The sequence below is a fragment of the Oryzias latipes genome, chromosome 15, assembly GCF_053564925.1.
Source record: "Oryzias latipes strain Hd-rR chromosome 15, Olatipes_Hd-rR_3.1".
Taxonomy (NCBI): domain Eukaryota; kingdom Metazoa; phylum Chordata; class Actinopteri; order Beloniformes; family Adrianichthyidae; genus Oryzias; species Oryzias latipes.
In genome coordinates this window covers 24433903-24449363 of record NC_136251.1, presented here as the reverse complement: position 1 = coordinate 24449363, position 15461 = coordinate 24433903, and the positions used below count along the sequence as shown (strand labels likewise).

The window sequence follows — 15461 nt, the reverse complement described above, 5'->3', positions numbered from 1 at the left end:
AGCAGTCCTGCTGCCAGCTGTTGTTTCCTCCTGCTCCCAAAAGAAGGATGCGTCTGACTGACACCTTTCAAATGGGTCTTTCATTGTTCTGTTTGAACACGTCTGCAGAGTGTCACCTTCTCCACAAGCTTGTTACAGAAAACGTTGCCGCAGTATGCCGGTAAAATATATGTTCAGTAAGTCTTTTGGGACCCGGATTTCCACGTCTGCTGAATGAGGACGATCGACAAGACTTTATGTTTTTATGATGCACGCCGTGTATTTATAAGTCTCCCTGTTCGCTGCAGCATCTTGGCAGGATAAGATGAAAGCTTTTCATATTTCTAGCAATGACTCAAATGTTCCTATCGCCGAAATAACAAGGAATGTAGGTCAGGGTATTTTGTCTTGCAGTGATGGCTCACTCTAAAAATAAAAAAATGGTGCACTCGCTTAATTTACGCATGTGCTGACTTTAAAGGAGCTTCTTAGAAAGGTTTTTTGCTGCTAATTTTGTTTAAGACATCATCATTTTCTGTCATTTTACAAGCCGGCCTCAAAATCCAAGCAAGTGAGGGTCACTTAAAAAACAAACAAATGCTTCTTTTTAAATAAAAGTTTAAATAATCCAAAAGTCTATATATTACAAAAATCCTTAAAATGGTTTTTATGGTGTAAATAGTTGGCTATTAATTGCTTTCTTTTTCTTGAATGTAACTCAGAAAAGCCTCTACCTTCTATGTTTACAGTGTTTGCTTGTTCTGGTCTCAGAGGAAAGCCTGTCATAAGACAGCCAGTGTTAGATTTATGTAACAGGGAAAACATGCAGCAGAATTTAGCTGGAGGCTAAATCCTTTCATAAAGTTGATATTGCCTTCATGAGTGAGCCTGTCACTGTGGAGGATCTAGACATGTGGTGGATGAAAATGGGAGTCCAGAGCTCAAAACTTTTCTTTTTCTTCATTAATTAATCCTATTTTTGTTAAACTTATACCTTAAGTGTTGCTTTTTCTGAGAGGAGGAAATTATTTAAAGTGTTATAAAAGCATGCAGGTGTCTAGGGCAATTTATTTTGTCAAATAGGAGATTGCTCCGAGTATATCTGCATATCCAAAAGCGGCTCCTGAGCTGAGTGTGGGATGTGGATTGCCTGTTGATTTGGCACGAGTTGATTTTCCACCCTGCGAGGTCAAGAGGCTTAGCAGCAGCCCGATCTCTCTTTAGAACTCAGCCACAGAGCTGGGAGATGCCTCCTACACCGTTTGCAAATGAACGAAAACGTTATGGTTCTCATAGTGGCCCCAAAGCAGCATCTCAGTGGGCTGCCGCTGATATTTGGCAAAAACATCTGGTCGTTCTTAAAAACCGAAGCTGTGCAGTTTTGGGGGATAACACACTCCACTGCTGTGGGGAACATAGCAGACCTGATGTGTAGATAAGCTTCAGGACGAGTCTGTTAAGCTTTGAAGACCACCGGGGGTGAAGGGAGGCAAGAAAATACTGTTTTTGTTTTCCAGAAAAATCTGGTTGTGTCACGAGCTGGCCGTCCTGCATCTTGTTATAAAATTAGGATTAATAAAAGAACTAATTTGATCATATTTTTATGTGACTGCAAAAACTAGATATTGGGGTGTAATGATTCATTTTAACAATTAATCCAGAACATCTTTAGTCAAAACTTCAACCAGCGTGACTCAGGTGCCGGTGAAGTTTTCCAGATTCCTTGGATTTCTTGCAAAATAATCAAGTGTAAATTAAAAAACAAGTAAAACAAGAATTAATGGCAAATCCATTCACATTTTAGTTTCATAAATGTCAGTCCACTGTTGTTTTTCCACATAAAATCATACAAATGAAACATTAAAAGAACCAAACTGTACAGTCACATGACTTTGCAATATTCAAAGTGTTTCCACATATTGGACTGGAAAGATGGATTGATTATTCTTTTTCTGCCATCACATGTGTGTTGTCTGCTGTGATGTCACAAAGTCGTTTTTATGTTACAGTAAAATAAACCTACCATGCCTCAGTCCAAATGGGAATTTTGAAATTATTTTATACTGGCATAGTTCAAATCGATTAACAACCAACGGATCGACCTGGTTGGATCAAAGAAATAGAAATTGATTATCTTTGAATAATTGTTAACCCCAAATAAATATTTAGCTGAATTAAGGTTTTGAATTTTTGTTGTTGACAAAAATGCAACCTCTTTTTGTGGAAAATGTCATAAAACACAGAGGAAACAATGTAACAAGACATGTTTGCCAAAACTGAATGTCGTATGGTTTTATGAACATAATTTTATTACACCTATGTTTCTAAATAAATAATGTCATGCCCTTGATAAGTTGATTTTAAATTATGGTATTTTAATAACAGGTTATGTCTGTCAGTATTTTCCTAATAATTCCCTAAAACTTGGTAATCCTCCATAAAAAAAACCAAAACTAAATAATGAATTGATGTTGTCTCTTTTTTTTGCTGACATGAAATCTTGTTGTCTGAAATTGAAGTTTGCACGGATGCACCATTGTGATCACGTACTGCCAGAGTGTGATCAGTGAATGGCTTCCTCCACCCTCTTCATCTTAGCTGTGACCCGACAGCCTTTAGTGCAGAGGAAGAGAGCTGAAATATCATTTAGCAGCAAACCAGAGAGGGTTTTTCTTTTCTTTTCTGTGAGATCCTTCTCCACTCTCCTCTGGACTCCACTCTTTGTATCAGCTAGGAAACTTTATGAGAGCAAAGCTGAAGGTTGGACTAAAAAAATGAAGATATCAAAAGGTCTGAGCAAAGCATTTTTATCTGTAATCTTTTATTCTTCATGAGTAATCTGCACAAAGGTTGTTCCTGATTGATAAACTGTGAGCAGCTTTAAAAGTTAAACTTGGCAATGGTGTGGATAATTTAATCTTTATCGTGAAGAGGGCAACATTTTCTTTGTCTACTTGGAAACTGCACCATGCCAGTCTTTTTTTAGTGCATGTGAACCTTGAACATAGATTGCTTATTCAAGCAAAGATGAATTGAAAATGAATCGATTAAAAAAAAATATGCATGGAGGATAGTGAGCGAGAGCTGTGCTCCACCAAGGACAATGTTCAAAAGAAAAACAAAGTTTATCAGCTGGTAGTTAAACTGACGTGAAAGTGATATTGTACTTAAGATTAACTTTTTGTTTTAAATAAAGCTTCATGCTGCGTTTGGTTCATTCAGTTCTTCAGTGATTGTTAAAAAAAGGTCTTAGGACACACAAAACAAGCTATATAATAACCAACTTGCATGAAATGAATTTAACTTGCTCTTTGTCTCTTTTTGCTCTAGTGGGTTTGTAAAATTTGCTGTTTTTGTCCAAATTTACAACAGTAGCACCATATGTCCTGTGAAGTGTCATAAGCAAGAAAAAAAAAACGCCTTTTTGCTTTGAAAAAGGAAGTGGTAAACCTCAGTGAAACTGCAACTTAAAAAAAAGAGAAGGGCTTCATGTTTGTGGTCATGTACTCAACAGCAAACTGTTATGAAGGAGGAGCTGTGCTGCGCAGATTAACAGGCTGAAGGGCAACTGTGGACAGAGGTTCTCCATCGATCGTGTCATGCAATGAGCTATGAATTTAGTTAGAAACAAAATCGATATGTAATTAGTCTCTTGTTGAAATAACCAGGACCCCTGTGTCTTTATGTTGACTGACCTAATAGACTGTTCCTGATGTTCTTGGCCTGTGGACTGACACAGAATAAGAGGAGATTTATAATAAATTCAGACGAAATAGGAGAAAGTCCTTTTCTAGAAACATTAGGCGGGACTTTAAACTAGAGATCAGGAAGGTTCAGTAGGGGGAGGACATGAATAAATTCTATAATGGCACAAATAATCAATTTTGGCACTTTAAAGGTGTTTAACATGATTCCTTAAACATGAAAATGATAATTCTAGTTTTTGAATGTATTCTTTTCTTCAAGTTTCTTCTAAGGACCCGCTTCATTTAGAAAATTAAGCTTAAAATTTTCCTTTCTATATATTTCTTTATTCAAATCATTGTGAATCAGGAGCAGACAAAAAAAATGAAACACTATTTGAAATTGCTTGTAGTCGTAACAAAGAAGCTACAGCAGCAACAGCAAAAGCACGAGCTTCCTACTCCGCTTCATTTCAACGCATCCACTTGTAGATTAGATCCATGAACTGGACGTCTTCGTTTTCCTCGTCTGAGTTGGCATCTGCCCTAAAACTGCACGGCTGGATAGCAATTTTTTTTTTAGGGTAGCAATGTTATTTTGTAGTTGTGAACTTGTAATTTTCTGTAAGCTAGCAGGAGAGCATGTAAAAAGCTGTGTGACGGGAAGTGGGGACAGGCTTACTCTTTGCCAACAGTCTCACTCACAACTCTGTGGTGAATTTCTGAGGAACTCCTGCGGCTCCGGAGAAACTATCTCCTAGAAAATGAATTGATTTTGGCTAAAAAAAAAACATCATAATCAGATTTAAAAGACCACTAGCATAGATGAAAAGATGATAAAGTGGGACTGAAGCCATCAGTCATTCATCAGACAACAAAGAAAATCTGTACAGGGAAGAAAATATATATGCAATTCAGAAATCCAAGACCTTTTAAAATGTTTACATTGAATGCATCTTTGCTTGAAGATGTTACCTCAAATGCTGAAGCCTCTGCATCTGGTTGATCCTTTCCCTTTACATCTGGTTTTTGTCCAAGACAGATTTTCGTTTAGGTGCAATTCTCAACAGCCTGTCACCCAGCAAGAAGACTAGTGTCACCACTTTTCAAGATTTTCCTTTAAACTTCTGGTTTTGTGTCGTTTTTTTTGCAGGCAGGAAGCCCAACTTCAGTCAACGCTCCATGCAGTTTCTCAAGGACGTCGGTTTCTCCTTCTAGCCAAGACATCTGCAGGTACAAACCACTTAAGGCTTAATTTATGGCTGTAGTGTTCTCCATAGAGATATCAGCACTTAAGGGGCATTAAAGTGACTCTTTGTATTTGTCTGCTACTAAGCAGGTTCCTCATTAGAGTGATATTGGTTTTACTCTTTAAGTTTGAGCAAAACAGTTGATTTGCCTGCAGGCAGTAGGATTAGTCAAAAGAGGATCATTCTGTGAGTTGTACTGTCATGCAGAACCAAAACTGTGTCCCTTTTTATTTTTTTTTAAACCACCTTCCCATTTCTCTTTCTGTCTTTTCCCACATTTGATCCTGCTGTCCTCTTCTGTCTGTCACAAACACGTCAAACACTGACAACAGCGGTCAGGATCAGGGTTCTAAGAAGCAGACTGCTGTGGTTCTGCTGAACTCCAACAGTAAAAACCCTCAAGTTTCAGGAAGCGTTTTATTGGCCACCCTCTGCACAGATGCCCCGCCCCCCTGGAAGCAGGTCAAACAGAGAGACTGGCTGTCACTGCTCCGCCCGACCTCTATAAACATCCGACCCAACAGCTCTCTCAGGTTTTCAGTGTCTCTGAACGATGTGGGTCAGCGTGTGGACAGCCTCTGCCGCGGCCTTCACTTCATAGACCGCACATGCTCAGATGGAGAACTGGACACGAAGAAAGAGTCTGCTCAGGGCCCTGGCTCAGATCAAAGGGCGCACACACTTAACCCAAAGCTGATCCCAGCCCAAACCCATCAGAGGCCTAATGGCCCCTCCTCTACCAGAACCCAGCCCCACCTCGTCCCGTCCTTAACCAACAACTACAAATACATGCTGGGTCTCCCTTCAGCTAACCATGTGTCTGCTGACTCTACCCTTTCCAACACACACTTCCAGCCTTCTTCTGCACCAGGTCCCCACTTCCTCCGAGTCCTCCTCCCCTTTTCTCGATCTTCTACAACCACCAGCTTCCAGTGCTCTGAGATGGGCAGCTATGCCTCCCAACTCCACATGAACAAGTCCAGTAGCACCCTGCTGGAAGGATTCCCATCTGAGGATCCGCTGGGAAGTGACGACGTGTTTGATGCAGGCCTACCCAGGTCACTTCTAAAGCAAACAGGCCAGCTGGGGGCCCCTGAAGCGGTCACTGTACCCGGGCTCAGTGCAGCTTTGGCCCCTCTGTGCTATATGGACGAGGACAATGACCTTGAGTGCTGTTCGTCCCCTTTGTCCGAGAAAACCGGCCCACTGTCACCCTTTTCACTGTCTGCGGACTGCTGCAGGTGGGTGACTGTATGGATGCTGTAATCCACACTCCTGTGACTGCTAGATCCCCCCTGTGCAGTTTTGTGGCATTGAACCCACAGCCCTGTGGAGTAGTGGCAAGTTCCCCTAGTGTAACTATCCAACAAATACACACAACTGAAGCCAAACGTGCCCTGTGAACCCTGAAAAGTGCAGCTTTTACACAGTAAATGTGCATGCCACCTCTCTGTTCGCCTCCTCCCTTCTTATCCTAATTCAAACCCTTCTGTGTCTGGAGCTGAAATGTTTGCATCAGGGAACCACCGTTGGTCTCATTTTTCTGTCGAGCCACGTTTCTAAGCTCATACTTCTTGTTACCGGATCGATGATGCAGTAAAGTGTCTTATATCGGCTGTAAAAAATTGGGATTGATTTCACACAGAAGCTGGAAGTTCTGTGGTGAGAGAAAATGTTCAGGAGAGCAGAGGGGGAATGAGGTTGGTGTGGTGGAATTCTGAAAAATCGGGCGTGTTTTCGTCTGGGAAATCAAGAAACGGAAAGGACACAACAAGAAAAACAGACTTATCTGGATCAGAAAAGAAAGAGCCTTGCAGACTTATTGGTAATCATGTTAGACGGAACTAAGTAGTGTCCGAAAACAGGAGCCAGTTGTTACTTCCCCCCACCTGTGAGGATTGGTAATATGAAATGATTGATAGATAAGAAAACTACTTTTTTTTTGGTTCTTTTAGGCTGAGTTTCATTTGCTTTGGCTCAACATACAATGTTATTTTTAGATTTAAATCTTAATTTTAAATGAATCATTAGTTGTTTTTACTACATCACTAAGGCTGGTTGTTACCTGTTCTGCTGTCCGGGGTTCACCTTTCACGTGTCAGATTTCTGAAGGGAACGTCGGCTAAGAATCTGCAAGGTGTTTGCCAGGGATCAGGAGGCAGATTACGCCTTCAAATAGCCCCATGTGCACACCAGCCGTACACACAAACACAACGTGCCACTTCTCAGTCAGGCGGTACGAAGCGTGAGCTTGAACCTCAGGTTGACCTCTGCCTCAGAGACGTGTTTTTTTTTGCTTTGTTTTTTACCCAGTCCTGAACGTTTTAATTATTAACCAGCTCTTTTATTGACAAAGCAGTGCTTAGAAATCTGATAAGAAATGTCAGCTTCAGTGTTTCTCGGTAACAAACTGGATTTCAGACAAGTTTGAACTTTTTTTTTCTAACTCAACAGCCCATGAAAACAGGATGATTAAAAATGTGCTACAGTTTTGCTGTCAGAGCTAAAAACAAATAAGAATATGAAATCATAACTGGAAAAAAAAACAGGAAGTTAGTTTCTCCAAGGTTTAGTGAATTACTTGAGTTTTACTCTATTTTTGAAAAAAGTCTAAAATAAGAATTCGTTGAGTTAAATGTTACCTATTAATCAATATACCATATTAACTTATTTTGACAAACATTACTCTAAACTTTTATGGGTAATTTTTATTCTGCTTATTTTTCCAAACCCTGTATTTTTCCCCATAGTCATATAAAACACAAGACAGGAATGTCTGACAATGCCTATTTGAATCTGCATAGCAAATATGTATCTTGATGAAGGATGAAGGTTACTCTGCCTAACTCAACTATGCTTCATAATGGCAATTGGGTGGGACCAAAAGTTTTAAATTTTGTTTAACAACCCACCTGCCAATCATAAAACCAAGCCTCTAAAATTGGATAATATGGGCAATAAACAATGAAAGAGCTTCTGAAACCAGAGTGTATTTAAGATCGAAAGATCCACCTCTGATCATCTGTTGATCTTTTTTAAGCGTTCCCCGTGGTCTTTTGATTATGATTATGAGCTTTTAAGCCAAAATCAAAAACCCTGGGTTGTTTTTTAGGACATAGGAGTTCATTAGAAATTTACTTCAGAGTTGTGGGTGGAAACATTAGTGCGGAGTAGTGATTCGAATAAAAAGTACTTAAAAACACAATTTTGTGCTAAATTTTCTTAATAAACACATTTTTCATTGAATTGGGTCTGTAAGAGTTTATTTTAGATGTAAAGTTGAACTTTTTAACCTGATGGTCTTAGAGAGTTCCTCCTTTTTTGCAACCTGCCTCCTGTGGTCTTTGGAGGAACTGCAGCATTTCTTACTTTTTTCCGATGTGCTTGATTTTTACACAGCCTTCTTAGTGGGTAGTTTTTAAAGCTTCCAACAGTATTTTTTTGTTTGTTTCTTTGTTCAATAAGTGAGCAAATGTGAGGCTTTCTCCAATGAGGTTAGCCCTACAAAAAGGAAGAAGTAGCTTCTTAAACCATGTGGAGAGAAGGGAGGATGACCTGCAGCACCCAAGCAGCGAACTCTGTAGTGTGTCACTGATTAGCGTGTTAACTTGTAGTCCTTAAACCGTTCATGCTCAGAACTAAATGTTTCACACAGGGAGAAAGATTGGTGCTGGCAAAAAAAAGCTGCTAGAAGGAACAGCGCACAGAGGCAAGGCTGGGCGCACGGGAAGAATGCCACAGGAGAAAAGTATGAGGAAGAAGAGATAACAGGAAGAAACTGAGTGCCTCAGCAGGGCTGTACAGTTGCAGAGCTTGTTTTCCTCTACGCCTGTGGTGCTTGTAATCTTCTGTGTTGCTTCTGATAGTTGAAACTGAATATACTCATACAAAGACAGCAAGAGACAGTGTTGTGGCTGCTAAAATGAAATTTGAGCTTCTCCTGGATATTCTGATCACAAACTTGATTGATTTTTGCAACAAATTTACATTATTTTCATTTTGTTTCTTTTTTACACTATTTAAAGACCCATTCCAATGAAAATCAGATTGTTTGTGTGTTTTTAACATGTTCTTGTGGCTTTTCTTCTGATCCTGGAGGACATGTATAAGGAACATTAAGATTAAAATTACATCTCTAGGTATTTCTTTATTCAAATTGTTGCGAATCAGGGGGAGACAAAAAAAATTGTTAAAAAACAAAATGAAAAAACTTGTGACGTAAAAGCTTCAACAGCGATTGTGATGCATCTACTTGTAGACAACTAGGTCCACGTACTTCTTCAATTTCCTCGTCCTATGTCCTAAAAAGTGGCGCAGGTTTGTTGATTTTTGGCTAAAAACAGCATAATCACAATTAAAGGACCACTGGGAACACTTTGAAAATAGATCAAAAGATGACTGGAGTGGAACTTTAAGAATTTATAGATAATTCACTTCTTTCCAGCAACAATTCTTGGTAAAAAATTAATAAAACCTTAATTTTTCATCAGACTTATCCTGCACTTTGTAATATTTCTTCTGTGCTATCATGTGGAGGTATGACATTATTTTTCTTTATTTACTCCCTCCTACATGGCAGAAAATCTGCATGAACAAGAGAATAATTTGTCGAACCTATCTGCTTCAGAAGGCAGCAATCCCTGATAAAAGCACTGAAACAGCCCATTTCCTAAGGCTGTTTTATTTTTTTTAACCCTTTTAAATTGAAAAACAGCACAGTCGGCGTGGGATGGGAATCTGCAGTTCATGATCATCTTCTCATCCATGCTGCCCAAACAAAGCAGCCTACCCATAACCATCAAAAAAGGCTCCTCTGGCCATGTTAATTGTGCCTCTTCATGTGTTTAATCCTCCTCTCCTTCATCTTCTATTGGAATTGAGCTATTTTTTTTTACTCTTCTTTGTTCACTTTGGCTTTAATCGCTTGGCCAGATCAGGAAAGTCTTCAAATAGAAAATGTTTTGCTTACGCCTAACATGTGGGTGTGCATGTGCATCTTCTTATCCTCTCCCGAACTGGGATAAAGTCGATCCCAGCCAAACTCTGCACCCATCTCCATCTTTTCCTCCATGCCCGACTGTTCCCAAAACACTGCTGTTACTGCTTGTTGCAGAGGAACAAACAGGAGCAATGCTGTTCTGGAAACATTTATCTTTCAATAGAAAAAGCGGTAAAAGAAAATGGATTGATTTCCCTCATGAGTTTTCTCCTCAGCTGTTATTTATTCAGTTTACCTTTAACAACTCTGAGGAGACGTGTGCGCTTTAATGCTCAGTACAAAAACTTGTACACCTTTATATTTATCCCACCAGTCTGGTCCAAGATACCTGACATTTAATCAAAGGGTAAATATGGTGGAGGAAAAAAAAAAAGGAGCCAGTTAATGTTCTGGTATTCTCAGATCTTAATGATTTTTTTTCTGTTGGTTCACCTGATAAAATATGAAACATTTCAGTTCCTTTGGTGTTTCTGCAACATTTCTGGCTCCAAAAAGAGTGGGTAGAAATGCGAAAAAGCCAGATAAAAAAGCCAGAAAAATCCAGATGAGCAAAATTTTGCGACAATGTACCTGAAGTTAATCACAGTACAGGAATTACAGTCAGAATTAAGGGATTTTCAAAAAGAATTCAGATTTTAAAAAAATAATAATAATAAGGGGATGGTTTCTGGGTATTATGTCTTTAGTATAGAAATACTTGTAGACTTCTTAGAATATCTTTAGAATGTTTTTGTTTCTGGAATTAGTCAAACTTCTGAATAGTTTATGATATTGACTTTTAGCCAAAAATTCTGCAGACTAAAGGAACCTAAATGTATATTGATACAGTGTAAACATTCTAAAAAAGCTGAACAAAAACAGTTTTATTCACATTTAAACCTTCTAAATTAACTATTAATATATATATATATATATTCCTGAAATTCCTCAAATGACCACTAGAGGCTTGAAGTACATTTTTCTTTTGTTAAAAAGTCAAATTTTACACTAAAACAAACAATTTGCTGTCAAATTTGTTATTACATTTATATTTATGACAACTGTGAGAAACATTTTTTTATATTCATCAATTGTTTTTATTTTATCATCAGGGGTTTATTGATCATTACGCATAGACCTCACAACCTCTGACTTTACTTTGCTTTCTTTTTCTATTTTCCGCATGTGTTGAGGTGTCCGACCAACGTCCGGTTTCATTTTCACCATTTAGAATCTTGAGATCACATGTCCTTTGTACTCAGCACACCATTACATGCATACTGCGCACAGACTCCCACAATCTTTTTCTTGTAAACACTCCCTCTTCATCAAATAGGTAATAAATCCGCTCCTCGATGCTTATGACTAAATGACTGGAACCGGTGTCCTTCTGCCTGTCAGACATTACTAAATTTGTGTTTCGTAAATGAGCAGCAGGTCGCCTCTGTCTGCCGTCTAAAACAGAAAATGAAAGGCTTCTTTCACCTAATTGAATGTTCAAGTTATCTGTGCTGAGAATATCTCCCTGAAGATTTGCACTGCAGGAACAGAACATCATTTAAACCGGTTAAATCCTGTTTGTTCATGTTGGACTGATTTGTGAAAATGTGACAAGTCGTCTTTGTTCAGTGTTTAAAGCAACATTTAAGGCTGAATCATTTGCAGCTTATGCAGGGAAAGAAAGTCAGTTAGCTCATTTTCATTTCAGTGAAATTTAAATGGGATTTTGTGTAGATCAAGCAGTTGTGATACTTTACAAGAATGGATTCTATCCCAACCTCTCCAGATTTTAGGTTTTTAGCCATGTTACATGAAGGATTTAAATAAATAAAAAAGGCAAATTTTTGCATTCTTAGAGCGATTATCTGTGCAAATCTTCCGTCGAGGTGAAGCTGAAAATTCTACATTACAGAAATGAAATTGCTCCTAGGTTTTAGCATGAAAGTAGAAGATAAAAACAATTCTGACTTGTTTCTTTGTGGAGCCTGTTCCTGAATCATGTTTTCACGCCGCAGCCACTTCCATGAACATGTTTTGTCACCAGGTTGAATAAGATTTATTTTCCCCCCCAAACTTTTCCTGTAGAAACACCCAAACAGGCTCCATGTTTTCTTGTACTAGATTTGTAGAACAGCAAAAAGCGTTGCTCCCTGTTACGCTTGCTTTCTTCTCTCCTGTAGGGCCATGTGCTCCCAGCTTTGTTAAATCTGTTCTTTGGCTCCCGCAGGATTTGTCACTGTGAAGGGGATGAGGAGAGTCCTCTGATCACGCCGTGCCACTGCACCGGGAGCCTGCGCTTCGTCCACCAGGGCTGTCTGCAGCAGTGGATCAAGAGTTCGGACACCCGCTGCTGTGAACTCTGTAAATATGAGTTCATCATGGAGACCAAGTTCAAACCACTGCGGAAGGTAAAACCACAAACTGGTATCAGGGTTTATCTTTTGTTGACTGACAAGAAACCATTATTTTTGGGAAAAAAGAAACATTTTTTAGGCTTTTTTTTTGTTTTTATTTTAAGAATCGGAATGAAAAATGTGCTCATTACTCAATAAAAACGACCTGAATTAAAAAGAAAATTCACCCTTTATTAGCTGCACAAAAAAATCATAAACTTTTGAATCTTAGGTGTAAATATGGATCTTATTGTCGTGGGAGTGCTCAAATAACAGGAAGGTTAGGGTGTCGGTATCAAAGAACGTCTATTTCTGTGACCAGTTCCTTGCTTTTAATTGAACTGACCCTGCAACTGTAACACTTCATTACTGAAATCATGTGCAATGTGTTGGTTAGAGACCTCACAGGTGATTCGAAGAACTGATCCAGTGGTGCTGATGTTGTAAATTGTATTGCCGGGCTGAAGTCCAGCTCCTGGAAGTGTTCGGCCAGCGGCTGACGTGCTGCTGCTGTGTTAACGAAGTTTCCTGGCAGGCAGTAGTTTTCTCCTCTGAGGGCTGAGTGCAGCTTCCCACTTCCCTTCAGAAATCGACCATGTCCTCCATTGTGCAGCGCTGGACCTTTGCCCCTAAAAAAGTCTCAAAGGAGTCGGGTGAAAAGAACAGTTTCATTCAGAAAAACTGGAGATTGATTTAAAAGCCTACTCCCTCTCAATATAGGTGCACTTATTTATTTTTACAGCTTTTTCCCACAGAAATCCATCTGTGGAGACATTTTTTTCCATTAACCCATTGAGTCCAAATGAATATGTTTTTCCACATATTAGAATATTTAACAAATAAAAAGGGTTTTTTATTTAAAAAATGTTTTTTTCTTTTGCCTATAACTTTGCATTAAACTGCAAAAAATAGGTTGCCTTAAAATGATAGAAGATTGTTCTTCCAGTTCCGGGTTACAGCACGGACGCGTGTCGCTCACTGCCGCTATACAACTATCTTCAAATGACTTTTTGTCATGTGCTTTATTGATACTTCAAGATTCTTAATTCTGTCTGATAAAAGCTAGGAACCGGATATCGATAAATCATTTAATAAAATGTTTACGGTAGAACAGGGGTGGGATTATATAAATTGGCTTCCTTCCACTCCCTTTCAAGCAATATTTATTAATATGTCTAATTATCTTAAGTTTGATTAGTTATTGTATGAATGTATAACTGATGATTGTATTGTTTTTGTGTATTTCTATTTGATTGCGTGAAATAAACCATTTCAAATCAAATAAAACAATCAAAGAGTGTTAATCTTAAGAAGAAATTCACTTAAAAGTAGTAAAAGTTTTTTTTACTTAAAAAGAAATCATAGAATAAAATAGCAAAATCCAGAAATCAAAAGTTTCACACAAGCATTCTAAAAGGGAACACAAAGCTAAAAAAGCTAACTGTTAAATAGATTTATTTGCAATTGAATGTTCTACAGCCCAACAGATAAGTATTTTTTCTAGTTCATATCAAATGGTTTATATTTTTGGAGTTTTTATTTAGCAGTGTAGTTTTTTTGTGTAACAGTAACTGAATATTTTATAACAAACAAGATTATGAAGTTGGTGCATTTAGAATGGTGTAAGAACATAAAAGACGGTCAAACATATGGGAAAAGCCAAGTTTCATACAAATCAAACCTGTATCACATTTACATAGCAGCCACTTCAAGTTTGATTTAATAAATTCAAATTTTACTAATACTAATATTGTTTTTATGTATTATTTGTCTTTTAGGCTGTGTTTAGGACAAAAAAAAAAACAATCAACCAAAATCAAAATATAGCTCAAAAAGGCCATTTCATTTCAAAACTGAGAATCTATTTTGTTTGTATCTGTTTTTTTCCATGTGTTTTAAGAAAAACAACACAAAAAACAGTTTTTATTAAATCAGTTTATATTAAATAAATTCATTTTACAGTCTATTTGTGTGAAACCTGTTTTTATCTGAGCAAAATTGCTATTTATTAAATCGTGTTGAATCACAAATCAAACTGTAATGTGATTTTTGTGAACTGAAATCAATGAATTTAATTGTTTGGCAAGGTAAGGTGTGTACAAGGACACTTCAAAGTGTTTTACATAAAATATTAAAAGAAGGATTTAAAGGAAAACTTAACGGTGTGATCTTTAAAGTAAAAATGTAAAGAAAGTTGGAAAAAACTGAATCTAAAGAAACCTGAAATTAACAGAGCAGATGTTAACTTTTTAAGAAAAAAATAATAAATGAAAACCAATCAAATGATACTTAGCCCTATTTATTTTACATTTGGTTTGAATAACGCGAGTTAAGGCTTACACAAGACAAAACAACTGGAGCTTTAGTGCAGCAAGTGAGAAAACCGCCTCTGTTTTGCTGCTCTTAACTGTTGGACGTTTCTCTTCTAGTGGGAGAAACTACAGATGACGGCCAGCGAGAGAAGGAAGATCATGTGTTCCGTCACCTTCCATATCATCGCAATTACCTGTGTGGTGTGGTCGCTGTACGTGCTCATCGACAGAACGGCAGACGAAATCCGATCAGGTCAGCACAGCCTCTAATGCACGCACACTGTAGCTGTCGACTTTCACCGCTCCACGCACGCTTACGTCGTCTTTGTCATTTCAATGACAACGTCAGCAGCTTAGTGTTGAAAGTGTGACATTATTTTCCCAAAATATTTGTAGAGTTCTATATACGGCACATGATAAATTATTAGCATCATATAAAACAAGAATTTCATGTTTTCAAATTATGTATTTTTTGTTTAGTAAACTGAGAGCCTCATGGATAAGACATCCCTTTTTCATACTTTTCCTACCATCCTGAATGAATAAGAGTCTTCACAGACCTGTTTCATGCATGGAGTTATTTGAGAATCACTGTTCAGCTTTGTTGTGCTTCAATTGTGGAATTTTAGGATTTTTTTTTTTAACCCAAAGTAGGCAGCCTGGGTCAAAAGGTTCAAACTGTAGCCCTAACTTAAAGCACAACCTTGGAAAAAAGGAGGTCTGTCCCGTGACAGAACAGCAGCTTCTGGGAGCCTGCTGGCACATGCAGTGTTTTCATGTGGCTCCTCATGTGGACCATGTGAGAAAACATGCGTTGTGAAGCTCGCTTTCATCAAAGGCACCAAATTACATAACACTGAACAGTT

General features: G+C 38.2%; 1 protein-coding gene across 4 annotated transcripts in view; it reads left to right on the top strand.

Moving 5' to 3' along the window:
• The window catches only part of marchf8 (membrane-associated ring finger (C3HC4) 8), a 75277-nt gene that overhangs the window by 54953 nt on the left and 4863 nt on the right, over positions 1-15461 (top strand). For 3 of the 4 annotated variants that reach the window (XM_011484453.4, XM_078932036.1, XM_011484454.4), the window contains exons 4-6: positions 4816-4895; positions 12118-12298; positions 14713-14848. In XM_011484453.4, coding sequence (XP_011482755.1) covers positions 4816-4895; positions 12118-12298; positions 14713-14848 — 397 coding nt within the window. Of the gene's footprint in view, positions 1-4815; positions 4896-5244; positions 6154-12117; positions 12299-14712; positions 14849-15461 lie in introns of all 4 variants that reach the window. The other variant, XM_011484455.4, reaches the window with a different exon arrangement.